The sequence below is a fragment of the Rhinolophus hipposideros genome, assembly GCF_964194185.1.
Source record: "Rhinolophus hipposideros genome assembly, chromosome: 21".
Taxonomy (NCBI): Eukaryota; Metazoa; Chordata; class Mammalia; order Chiroptera; family Rhinolophidae; genus Rhinolophus; species Rhinolophus hipposideros.
In genome coordinates this window covers 21,480,520-21,493,624 of record NC_138067.1, presented here as the reverse complement: position 1 = coordinate 21,493,624, position 13,105 = coordinate 21,480,520, and the positions used below count along the sequence as shown (strand labels likewise).

At 40.6% G+C, this 13,105-nt stretch overlaps 1 protein-coding gene across 1 annotated transcript in view; it reads right to left on the bottom strand.

The window, feature by feature from the left end:
* Positions 1 to 13,105, bottom strand: part of HYDIN (HYDIN axonemal central pair apparatus protein) — a 293,325-nt gene that overhangs the window by 137,592 nt on the left and 142,628 nt on the right. The window contains exons 21-23 of the mRNA XM_081030536.1: positions 12,762 to 12,905; positions 8,232 to 8,375; positions 2,195 to 2,508 (exon numbers count right to left, since the gene is read on the bottom strand). Of these exons, the coding sequence (XP_080886662.1) occupies positions 2,195 to 2,508; positions 8,232 to 8,375; positions 12,762 to 12,905 (602 nt within the window). The remainder of the gene's footprint in view (positions 1 to 2,194; positions 2,509 to 8,231; positions 8,376 to 12,761; positions 12,906 to 13,105) is intronic.

The window sequence follows — 13,105 nt, the reverse complement described above, 5'->3', positions numbered from 1 at the left end:
CCAACCACATTATCAAAATGTCATTATTTTAATTATGGAAATGGCCTCTCAAAAATAAAACACAAATAAAGCATGTCCTTTGCTCCCAGATAAATGAACTCATTTAGCTATGCTGCATGAGAATAACTTCACAGAATCTGGTATTCGAAGCTCATTAGGTCAGGTTGGCTGGTTTTTCTGTAATGATTTTAAATGTTCATCTTCTGCAGAGTTTCACTCCAAATTTGAATAGTTCTTGACACCTAATGATCAGGTTCCATCCCTCAGGCCCAGGCCTGGCTTCAGTGCTATGCTGGGTCATCCTTAGATGTCTACGGAAAACATCCAGAGCAAGCCACCATTACCGTGGTAACAAGTGCTGGCAAGGGAAGGGTGGCTGCCATATGGAGATGAGGATTGTGCAAAGGAAACGCCGACAAGCCAAGGAAACACGAGGCTTCCTAGGTTAAGAATGACCATCAACAGTCAGTGCTGAAAACTGAGCTGTCAAACATCCAATAAGGACATATTCAGAAGCCCATTTGTCCTGATCACCAAAGAGGCTTGACCCAGATGAAATGTTCCCGAGGCCTGACGAAAACAGCCTGTTTTTATTTTTTAAAGGAGTGTTTTCCAAATTAAGCTTGGGTTTAGCTTCCAATTGAACTTAAATTTAATTGAACAGAGAGATACCTCTGAACACAAATATCGGTGTTTTTTAAAAAAAATTAAATTTGTTGGGGTGATATTGATTTGCAAAATTATATAGGTTTCAAGTGTACAATTCTATAATACATCATCTATATGTTGCATTACGTTTACCACCTAAAGTCAGTTCTCCTTCCATCACCATATATTTGACCGCCTTTTCCCTCTTCTATTACGCTCCTGCCCCCTTACCTTCTGCTAACCACTAAACTGTTGTCTGTGCCTGTTTTTGCTTTAAACACAAATATTGTAAAGACAGCTTTTCTCTTTTGGCATTCATCACCTCCCACTATTTTGCACATATGTATGTGTACATGTACATATACATATGTATACATGTACATATGTGTACATGTACACCTATGTGTATATACACAGGTCAGAATGAAACCCACTGAAATATGCAGACCATGGTGCTCCGTACAGCACATACTTAGTGTATTGTGCTATGCATTAATTCATGCTTTAGGTTTGAAATGCTTATTAAGAAAACTCTACAGTAGGATTGCAAATTGATGTAGCCACTATAGAAAACAGTATGGAGGTTCCTCAAAAAATTAAAAATAGAACTACCTAATGACCCATCAATTCCACTTCTGGGTATTTATCTGAAGGAAAAAACCCATTAATTTGAAAAGACATATGCATCCCTATGCTCACTGGCACATTATTTACAATACCCAAATGGAAGTAACCTAAGTGCCCATCGATAGGCCACTGGGTAAAGAAGATGTGATACATGTATACAATGGAATATTACTTGGCCATAAAGAGAATGAAATCTTACCATTGCGACAACATGGATGGACCTGGAAGGTATCATGCTAAGTAAAATAAGTCAAACAGAGAAAGACAAATACCATATGATCTCACTTATATGGGGATTCTACAAAACAAAATAAACAAACAACTAAATAGACTTAAAGAAACAGAGAACAAATTGATGGTTGCTGGATGGGAGGGGGTTTGGAGGGCTGGGTGGAAAAGGTGAAGGGGTTAAGAAGTACAAATTGGTAGTTATGAAATAGTCATGGGGATGTAATGTACAGATCGGGAATATAGTCAATGCTATTGTAATAATGTTGGACAGTGTCAGATGGTTACTAGACTTACCATAGTTACTTGTGTAACTATGCTGTACACCTGAACTAATACAATACTGTATGTTAGCTATATTTTAATAAAATAAAAAAGTGAAAACTCTACAGAGACTTTAATTTTTAGTGACCGATTTCTAATGCTCCAAAATTAAAGCTGGCTTATGCATATCGTTTTGTTAATTTGGTGGTAACTGGGGCTTTCAAAGATGTTTTATCTGCTATTCCTTCTTGGAAATCCAGGAGGGACCATGATTTAGGCTCTTCGTTATTTATGTCAATAATTAGTTGTCAAAACCGGAAGTATTCATGAAGGACCAGTGCACAGAATACAGGAACCAATGCCAAGCCTGAGGAGAAAAGAATGAATAGTAGAGAAGACCTCTGAAGGATTGTTATGCTAGCGGTACCTTATCTGATTTTCCTCGTCATCTACCAGGAAGAACCAGCGGAACTTCACAACCAACGGGCTGCAGTTGGTGATGGTGACGTAGCGGATCACCTCAGTGTCGTTCAGGATACAGCCGAAATCCAGCTCCATGGTCTCAAAGCTGAGGTTGGGGTAATGCACCTCACCACGGAGGTTCAGGATGTCCACTTGAGGGTGCTCCACATACTTGATCGCCAGAGTTTCTTCTGCCACCCAGTTGTTCAAATCGTTTCGGTGGGTAGGGTCAAATTTGACCAGCAGGTTTTTTTCTTCACCAACCCCCAGTTTCATTGGCTACAAACAAGATAATGGGAATTACCAACCTTTGTACTCTGCATTTATGCTCTGATACATGAAACAGGACAAATAAAGTTATTTAACTATATTTATGTACACACACATACAGATACATACACAGAGATTAGCATGAAATACATATCACACTTTATTTATCCACATTTACACATAATTAAACAACTAGCATATCTATATTGATATCCAAACCTATAGCTATCCATACATATTTGTCAATAGCTATAGATATTTATATATACAGAGGGTGCCAAAAAAATGTAGACATTTTAAGAAAGGGAAAAACTGTATTAAAAGTGTAATCCTCAATATATACCAATAACAAAAGATGAATACAAGTCATGTGTGTACATTTTTTTGGCACCCCTGGTATATGTGCACACATATTTTATTAGTTGAAAATGAAAGCAAGAAGAATTTGGAGAGGAGTGATTTGAAGGAAGAGATTTTGATAAAAGTTGTGAGGTTATAATGATGGAGGAGTTGTAAAATGGAAAATCTACAATGAGTAGCCATTATAAAATGTTCTTAACTAAAAATAAATTAAACTGTAAAATGCTCTGCCTAGATAAGTGGGAAAAGTTCTTTGCTTAAGAAATTTTTTAAAAGGCTTAAGAAATTTTTAAAAAGGCTTTCTAAAGCACTGGGGGAGGGGCTCTGTAGAGGATGACCCAGAAAGAGATGGATTAGGTAATTTAATTTCTTTTCTAATGTCTGCGATTCTAACTCTTAAGCACAGTGTTATCCACTTTCTGCTGTTTTCTATTCAAGTTAAAATGACACTCTAGAGCTGTACAGTTTGTTGGGTAGATTTCGTTTGTTCTTTTCTCTCTTTGATTCAAATCCCCATGTGTCCCTTGTTGCAAAGGCCACAGTAACACCTTCCCTTTTATAGAAAGCCTGTCTATGAGTTGGCTTTTTCAGGAGTTGCTCAATTCCTGTATTTAGTCGGCATGAAAGCCACCTCCTGGTTTGGCAGAAAGTGCCCCAAGGCAGTCAAGAGACATGCATACAGGAAGGAATCTGTTTACAGAGCACCCCCCTCTCCACTGAGTTTTAAGGTTCAGGTATTTAACTGTGCACATCAGTGACATGATTAGATGGTTGCAAGTGACAGTGCCATTCCCCTGATTCGAGAGTCAGACAGAGGGTAACGACTCTCCTGTTGGCTAATCCCATCTGAGAGCCTGGCTGGCCACTTGGCACAGCTGGCTGGGCACAATTCAGGATCCACTCGTGCAGACCATGGCATCTGCAGCAGCTGGTATCACAATCCTCAGTGTTTAAATATCCCTGAAGATTGACTTAAACACTTTTTGTTTCCCAGAGGAATGACTTTGCTGTTTTGTAGAAATGATACATAGCCATAAAATTTTACATTATATATAAAAGCACAAAGAAGAAATTAGAAAGTCATCCAAAATTTCACCATGTATTATTTCTCAGACTTCACATTTGGTAAACAATAGTCCAGATATGATAGATGGCTAAATAAAATTTTACAAAAATAGAATTAGAAGAATTTATTTAAAAACATGTTTGAATTTTTTCTCAAACAAAAAACAAAACAAAGAAAAACGCCTGAAAAAATGTTCTTATACAATAGATATTAATCCTAAAATCATGGACTCTGGAGCCAGACTGCTTGGGTTCAAATCCTGATCTGCCAGTTACTAGCTCTATGAATTTGGGCAAAGTGGCTTGGCCTTCCTAGTTCTCGGTTTCTCCATCTGTAAAATAGGGCCAAAAATAGTACCTATCTCTTTTTAAGAGGATGAAATGAGTTAGGATACATGTGGTGTCTTCAGAGCAGTGCCTGGCACATAATGTATGGTATATAAATACCAGTTATTACTAGTATTCCTTTATGATCAAGAAGAAAGATGGTTAAGTATGAAGCACTTTCACATTTAGACAATATCTCAGGGGATGAAACCAGCATGCTTACACTTCCCCCAACTCCTGGTTGTTACTGGTTGTAGTGTTAATTTTAAAAAGCTGAGGTATAAAACATTCTAATCACCAAAGTTGTTTAGTCTCAGTTATAGAGTTAACGAACTCATTCCTCCTGCCAGTCTTTTCCTCAGTTGTTTTTTTTTTTTCCTTTTTTCTTTTTTATTTCTGAGTGCCTTATTAGGTTCTTCTCCTGAATATTTGTATTTCAATGGCAAATCATTTTTTTTTTACAAGGGTGCAGTGAGTGCTGTATTCATTGAGTCCTTCCTTGCATTCTGAGAGTGTCTACCTGTTACATTTATATTTAAAGGACAATTTGACTGCTTATAAAATTGGGTCCCACTTTCTTTCTCTCAAAATTCTGTAGCATTGCCCCACTGCCATCTGGCATCAAGTATTTTTGTGGAGAAGTCCAAAGTTAGTCTAAAATCTTCCCCTGAAGGGGTCTCTTCTTTTCTGCTCAGATGCCATGGGATTCTTTGGTTATCAGTAAGACCAGTAACTTCACTAAGATATGTCTCACTGCTCAATATACTTTATCATTTTGTCCCAAGACAAGGTGTAGCCATATTTTAAAAAATATTTAATTTATATTTTCAAATAAGATAATGAAAAGTCACCTTTGTGCCCATCTCTCTACCTCTTACCCAAGACAACTATTCCTCTCTCCTGAGGTAACCAAGATTACAAGTGTTTTCTCTGTTCTGTGGAGATCTGTACGTATATAAAATCACATTTGTTTATATATTCTTTTGTTTTTTTACACATGATAGCACACTCTGCACTATTGTTTTGTACTTCTCTTTTTTTACTGGGAGATCACTCATCAGTGTATATGAAGCTGCCTCATTCTTTTTAATAGCTGCGTTTTATTCCATCACATAATTCTGCCATCATTTATTTAACCAATCTCCTCTTGATGGATATTAGCTGGCAATCTTCTGCTCTTAAAATCAATGTTGCAGTGAATGTCCTTGTTTATATGTCATCTTGTATATTGTGTTTATCTTTGTATGATACATTCCTAAAAGTGCAATAACTAGGTCAAGGTTATGGGCATTTACAATTTAGACCGCTACTGCTACATTGTCTTCCAATGTATACTTTCCCAACACTAAAGGGGAACCCCTATTTCCACACGCCCTTCCTAACACAAAGCACTATGCATTTTTTGCTCTTTTCCGACCTGATAGGGAAAAAAAATGTTTCATAGAAAAACGGGTTTCAATTCAGAAAATTTTGCATATTTTCATATACATAAAAGCCATTTTTATTTTTGTGAAATGTTCTGTTCATTTCCTTTGCCTATTTTTCTATTGGGTTACTGGTATTTTTCTTGCTGATTTGTAGAAACTCTTTATTTTTTAAATTATATGTATGTTTTTATTAAAGTTATACAGGCTAATAATATAAAAGGTCAAACTGTACTATAAGAGTTATTATAAGAAACAGTAGTTCCTGACCCACCCTGGAGTCCCAACAATCCAGAGGCAACCATTTCTCAATTCTTGCAGTAGGGGCTGGTCTACAGAACAGTTTGCTTGGGCAGAGAGGGGACGACCAGGCAGTGGACACACCCCAGATAACCAGGATTATTTCGGGGTGCTGACACTGACACTAGAAACATTAAATTTTTCCAAAATATTTTGATCAGTTTCTGTTTCTCTGGGGAAGAGCATTTATCTTTCTTGTCTTGGGATCAAAGCCAGCTGCTTGTGTTTTCTGTGTGGGGTCGAGTGGGACAGCTGTCTGGTGCACATGGAATCTCTCTATTTTCAGCACTCTGCTCACACGTGTTGCCTTTGAGCCCAGGCTACTTGGGCGGAATGACTCCCACATCTTTGCAGCCTCAATGGAGAACTTTCTAGGCTGCAGGTTTTTTGTGCTTTTTGCCAACCAACTCCATTCTATCTTCCAGAATTTGTTTAAATTTCTCATGATTTGGTTACACCATCCTCTTCCTCTTCTATTATATTGTTCTGGGCTTCTTTCCTTTTGAACATGTCTATGATTATCTTATTAAGATTTCAGGAGGGACAAGAATGGGTCTAATCTACCGCTCACACTGAGAAAGCTGCCTGTTTCTGAATTTTCATTTTCTCACCCATTTGTTGTCCTCTGCTCTGTGAGTTCACTCTTCATCTCCCCTTTCAACACTTGTAATTCATTCCTTGAGCTCTTTTTATTTTATTTATTTATTTTTTAAAAGATTTTATTGGTGAAGGCGAACAGGACTTCATCGGGGAACAATGTGCAATTCCAGGCCTTTTTTCCAAGTCAAGTTGTTGTTCTTTCACTCTTAGTTGTGGAGGGTGCCGTTCAGCTTCAAGTTGTTGTCCTTTCAGTTTTAGTTGTGGAGGGCGCAGCTCAGCTCCAGGTCCAGTTGCCGTTGCTAGTTGCAGGGGGCGCAGCCCACCATCCCTTGCGGGAGTCGAACTGGCAACCTTGTGGTTGAGAGGACACATTCCAACCAACTGAGCCATCCAGGAGCTCAGCGGCAGCTCAGTTCAAGGTGCCGTGTTCAATCTTAGTTGCAGGGGACAGTGCCCACCATCCCTTGCGGGACTCGTGGAGTTGAACCTGCAACCTTGTGGTTGAGAGCCCACTGGCCCATGTGGGAATCGAACTGGCAGCCTTCGGAGTTAGGAGCATGGAGCTCTAACCGTGTGAGCCACTGGGCCAGCCCCCTTGAGCTCTTTTTAATGACAGGTCACATCATCTGCAATTTCTCTGAGACACAGAGAACTACATGTTTAGACTTTTGGTCTTCTTCCTTGCCTAGGTTCCCTTACAGTAGGTTTTCATCTGCCTCTTTCTTATGATTATTTCCTCCTCTTATTTCGCTGTTTAAAGATCTTAGCTGGTTTTTCCCCAGCTCATGTTTGAATGAAACCTGCTAAAGAATTGGTGGGGAGGGTCAGGAGAAGGCAGTAGGACAGTTTACAGTTGCCAGTTGGATACTATCTGCAACACCCTCTCACCAAGTAGCTGTCCCCACCTCCCTCAAAGATCCATTTCCCTGAATGTGGCTCATAGCAACTCTCCTTAAGTCACAGGCTCCCTCTTCTGAGATCTCACAATTGTTGCTTGCCTTGCGTTCTTCCCTTATACCACTTCTCCACTGGCTGATGGTATGTGGGCCTAGTTTCTCCTTCAATCCTCCTTTCCTACAGCTCTGCTGTGCCACTTGCCCCATGGCCCAGCCATTCCCACTGCTGCCCTCATGCCCAGCAAAGGATCACGGATATGATCTTGTAGGGATGTGTAGAGAACATTGCATCCTGCCCCCGACTGGTGGCCTGGGGAGCTCAAGCCTCCTCCCTCAGACCAGCTCAGCTTTCTCAGTATCTGGAGATGGCCTGGCTGGTCTGGTTTAGGGACCGGGCTTTGGCTATTTCCTCATGTCCTTGTGTATGAACTTTTGGTCAGATTTGAGGGAGGGGAATTAAAAGGTTTCTACTATCATTATTGTGAAGTCACTGTTCTCTAAAGATCAGCTTCATTCTAACTGGCAGGAATGAAAGGGGCATCGTAAAGAGCCAGAAGTTCTTACGCTATTCATAATCGTTTTCCTACTGATCAATATTGGAATTTATTTACGACTTCTTTAAAATTTTCTGTATTCTTTGTTTCCTGGATTCTTAGTATTTTTCTGGACTGCAGTCAGTGTGCTGACATTATTCTCTTCCTTTCTTACACACTTCCCCCACACCCCCAGCAGTTGTGAGGACGGTCCTTCGTCACGTTACCTCAGGAGTTAAGGACAGCGGAGATTTGTCAGTCTCACAGACGACAAAGGGTCTGCTTGTTGAGAGCAACACAGTCACAGGCAAGGTGGAAATGTTCTTCATGACCAAGGGCTGGTAATCAGGTTCCAAGATAGCATTAGGTTTCTGAGAAAAAAGAAAAAGCGGAAACAAACCAAGCTATGGTAAACATACTAAGCTTTAGTCACAAAAGTCTCATAATATATACTCTTTTTTTCTCTTGTAGAGATTTAGATAAACCATGTGGAATATACAGTGGACTATTGAGAAGTGAACCTACAGAAGTCAGAAAACGCAGATTAGATTTCTTACTCTCTTGTTGCCTGGTTAAAAAAAACCTACACAATCCATGCTTCTGAATAGAACAATTACTATAGCAGTTTCCACGGTGTCATAAAACAAAGTCTAATACATTAGTGATATCTTGTGGAAGAACTCATGTATCATTATGTGAATAAAACATTTTTTCCTTTTACAATATTTTTTTCCATGCTTAAAATATCCAATTTGCCAATATACTTAACTTATTATATTGACAAATGCTTATAACTGTTTCTTCTAAATTTTTCCTGATAACTCTGGGATAGTTGATTTAGAAGCATCTTTCCACTCTGTTGAATATATCAAATTTAATTTTTCAACTGGAGAAACCATCAGAAATGGATCTTGAGCCAGAAGTTTCTGGTAAGATTGGATTTTTCTCATTCTGAAGTTGGGGGTCCACATTATTTTTTGCATGCCCTAGAAAAGCAGTCCTTTAATATAATATCAGAGGAGGTGATCTGAAGCCTAAATCCATGGCCTCCAAAAAGAATCTCCCGCCCATCATGCCCTGGCTCTTCCAACAACTCTAGCCTGTTTTTCCCAGGTCTCTGTTTTGATTTGTTTTTTCTCCTTGTTCTGCTTTTAGTTAAATCCTCCTGATTCCACATTTTCATCTGACTCTATCTCTGCTTCTTTGTCCCATATAGTCTTCCTTTCACTGTGGTTCTTGGATCCCCTGACTCCGATGGAGCTTGGGTGACCAGCACCCGTTGTGGCTTCATTTAGGCTGCTATAACAAATATAGACTGGGTGGTTTAAACAACAGACATTTATGTCTCACAGTTCTTCAGGCTGAGAAGTCCAAAATCAAGGTGCCAGCAGATCCAGCGTCTGGTGAGGGCCTGTTTCCTGGCTTGTAGACAGCTCTCTTCTTACTGTGCCCTCACATGGCTGAGAGAGAGAGATATTCTCTCTCTTATCTCTTCTTGTAAGGGCACTAATCCCATTCATGAAGGCCTCACCCTCATGACCTAATCACCTCCCTCACCATCACATTAGGGAGTAGGGCTCCAATATATGAATTGGGGTCGGGGGGACACACAACCATTCAGTCCAGAACAGTTGGCTTGAGCCTCCTGCCTCAGTTATACTCCATTAGCCCTTGTACAGGGGTTTGGTCTGGCACTTACCATGAGATGCCGACCACTGTTTCCCTCCCTCTAACACAGTAATGCAGGTGTTGGCCTTACTTGCATTTGCAGATTGCATACTACAATTTGGGGGAGGGATAAAGCAGCACTTAGGGCCCATACAAGGAACTGTCCACCCAGTGACCTTCCCCCAGGCTGCTGTTTCACTGCAGGTAGCTTTGAAGTGAAGAGGCCACACTTGGTTGGTTTTGGCAAGAGGCCATTTAGAGGTTAGTGATGAGAAGGAGTCGCTGCACAGACAACCCATTCTATTTTAAAATGACCCCTTTCACTCTGGATTGTTTGTCTCCCCAAATATCAGGAGACAGGATTTCCTGCTAGACTTCATGAAGCAAACTGGCTGCTGGTTTCAATTGACCTTTTCAATTCCACAAAGATGTGGTTTCATCTCTGTGGCTTATGAATGGTACAATAGTTATAAAGTAGATCAAATCTGAGGCACCGGTTACAGAAAAATTCTTCCTGTAGGCAGTGTTGGTATCATTATAGTCTGATGTACGAAATCAGATACACTGCCTTGAACTGCAAACAAGGAAACAGAATAGATAATTGGGTGTTACATAATTAAATCTGAACACAGACCTCACAGGCCTCTTGCACACACTGGGTAATGAAGTTGCATTTTTTCATTGTACCTCGTACAGATTAAATGTGAGCAGGAAATGAACAATAAAAAATAACAATAGTTAGATATCAAACTTGTGATATTTGGGGGGAAGGAGAGAAGGGAAAAACAAACGGAGTTGTGACGCAATTCCTTTTTTAATTCAATAAGTTATTGCCACGTTAGAATATCTGCTATTTTATTCTTATGATAAATTCAAACAATAGACATTTAAATAAGAACAGACTATTTTTAAAAGGCTTAAAGATAAAAAGAGAAGAAAAGGAACACTATCCACATCCTTTATGAGTATTTACAGGCTCAGAAAAAAAAGTCTAATAAGAAACTAAGCTGTGTATTTAATATAACTATAATGTCTTACACAGAATAGATATTCAATAAATATTCACTGAGTTTTCTCTGAGAATATTTAGAGAAAATATGATGCCACTAAATTTGATGCAGTGGTTGCCAATAAATATCTTTCCTGATTACTTAAAAAACGAAGACTTTAAAACAGCAATGAAAGCTTAATAACGGTAGCAGAAAGTCTTGCAGTGTTTTCTTTTTATATGTCCCATGGAGCTTGTCACAATTAGGTTAGCATCCTGTAATCGAAACACTTATTCTACTTCTTCAGTGTCTACTTTCCCTCCTAGTCTGTTAAGCCAGGGTTTTTGCTGTCTTTGCTGCCTCATTCACTGTAAGTGCTCAAGAAAGTATTTGTTGATTTGAATTGAACGTGTATATCTCACCTCCCCTACTCGACAATAAGTTCCTTTATTCATCTCCTAGCAGAGGTGCTCAAAAGATACTTCTTTAATGTGAACAAAGTATGATGAAATCCTCTACCAGAATCAGGGGTCTTTACCATTCTCCTGCAAGCCTCCAGGTAATGAGAGGAACCCTGGCTGGTCCCCCAGGACCGTTCAGGCATTGCCACACCCAGTCCTTTCGTATAGAGCGCAGATAATACTATGGGACCATGGCTTACTTAATGCTTGGTTTCCCCAGTTGGCTGCGAGGTTCATCAGGAAGGGACTATCCTCACTGTCGTATTCCTAGCACCCGACACAGTGCTTGGCATATTCCACTCAGCAGCCAGGGTGACTGTTTCAGGGAATAAATCTGACCATGCTCTCCTCCCTGAAGCTGTCCAGTGGCCACCCAGAGCACAACCCGAAGTCCAGAACACGCCTCCCAGTCATGCCACACTCTTTGGCCCTTGCCCGCATCTCTAGAAGGACCTCATGTCATTCTTGGCATATCCTCTGTCTCAGGCAGCCTTTCAGGTCCTTATGCTCACCAAGCTCTTTCCTAACTCAGGCCCTTCATGTGTGCTGCTCCCTCTGCCTCTCATCCTCTCCCCCTCTCTCTTCACCAGACTAACTTCATTTTTCCTTCAAGTCTCAACTTGAGGCACTTGCTCAAGGAAGCCATCTGTCATCACAGGTACTAATAAGGCCACGTCACCTGATACGTGCTCTCACAGCACCTTATTCTACCTCTTCATAGGACTGTTTAGGATTGTAATTGAAACAACTAAATTTTAATAATTTGTTTACAGTCTGTGACCTCAATCAGTCTTTTAGCTTTGACTAGGTCTGGCGGATTCACCAGATTTTCAGCACCAACAGTCACCAGCTTGGAAGAGACATTCCGTACACGTCTGTCTTGAATGGTAAATAGCACGATGATGGAAGCTTGCTGAGTAGCTCAAGTCCTACTGTGGTGTCTCCCTCACCTCTTCACTAGCCCGACTCCCTGCCCTGAGTAGTCATTTGCATCTCTCCCCATCCTCTGCCTCTCCATTTACTGCTTGTCCTTCCTTAGTGGCCATATTAAGTCATGGACATTTATAGCCATATAATTTAAGAATGTGAATCAAATAGTTTAAGCTGATTACTCTCAAGTAGTGTTAGGTGAGCAGCATAATGGCCTGACTTGTATCTTGGTTTCCCCGGATGTATCATGGGAATGATAACAGAACCTGCAGCAGAGACCGTTGTGAGAACAACTGGGGACATGTATTAATGAATGTGGCTCAATGACTAGCACAAACCGATCAGTAAGTGGTAGCGATTCTCACGGATCATTATAATTATCAATAATTCTACTCCAACCCGTTCTAAACTGTGATGTTTATTCTACCGAGTAAAATGACTGACTACAGTACACTGGAACACTCCTTTACTTTGGTCTTATACCTCAGAGATGATGGAAGCCGAATTTCTGTAGCAATTTACTTTTCAAAGGAATGAAGATTTCGGTTCAGAGTTTTTAGTTGAAGGTGCATTGGCCTCTGAAGCTGAAAGAAACTTAGGCTGGGTGTGGCTGCAAAGGCTTCCCATTCATTTTAGCTTCTCCAGGGAAAATGTGCCGTGCTGACGCCCTGCTGGAGCACCCAGCCCTCCCCAGGACAGCCCCACTGACCTTCTCTAGTCGGTACGTGAGCTGCTTGGTGGAGAGCTGGATAAGCGGTGCTACAAACTCACAGATGATGTTCACAGTCATCACCAAGCTCTTCTCCTTCTGAGCCCCAATGGTGGCGTGGCACACCAGCTTTTCTGTGACTATCTGCAGACGACACAGACCAGCATTGTGGGAACACCCATAGCTCAGAAAACTAAATTCTCAACAAGTGGTAAACTGATTGTCAACTGCCTGCCTGGGGACACCGGGGAAGAGCCCATTTTCCTGAGCAGTGCATTTCAGGGATCACGCTCGCTCTCTCACACAATTAACGTCCGATGGGCTAAATAAGTCCTGGATGATCC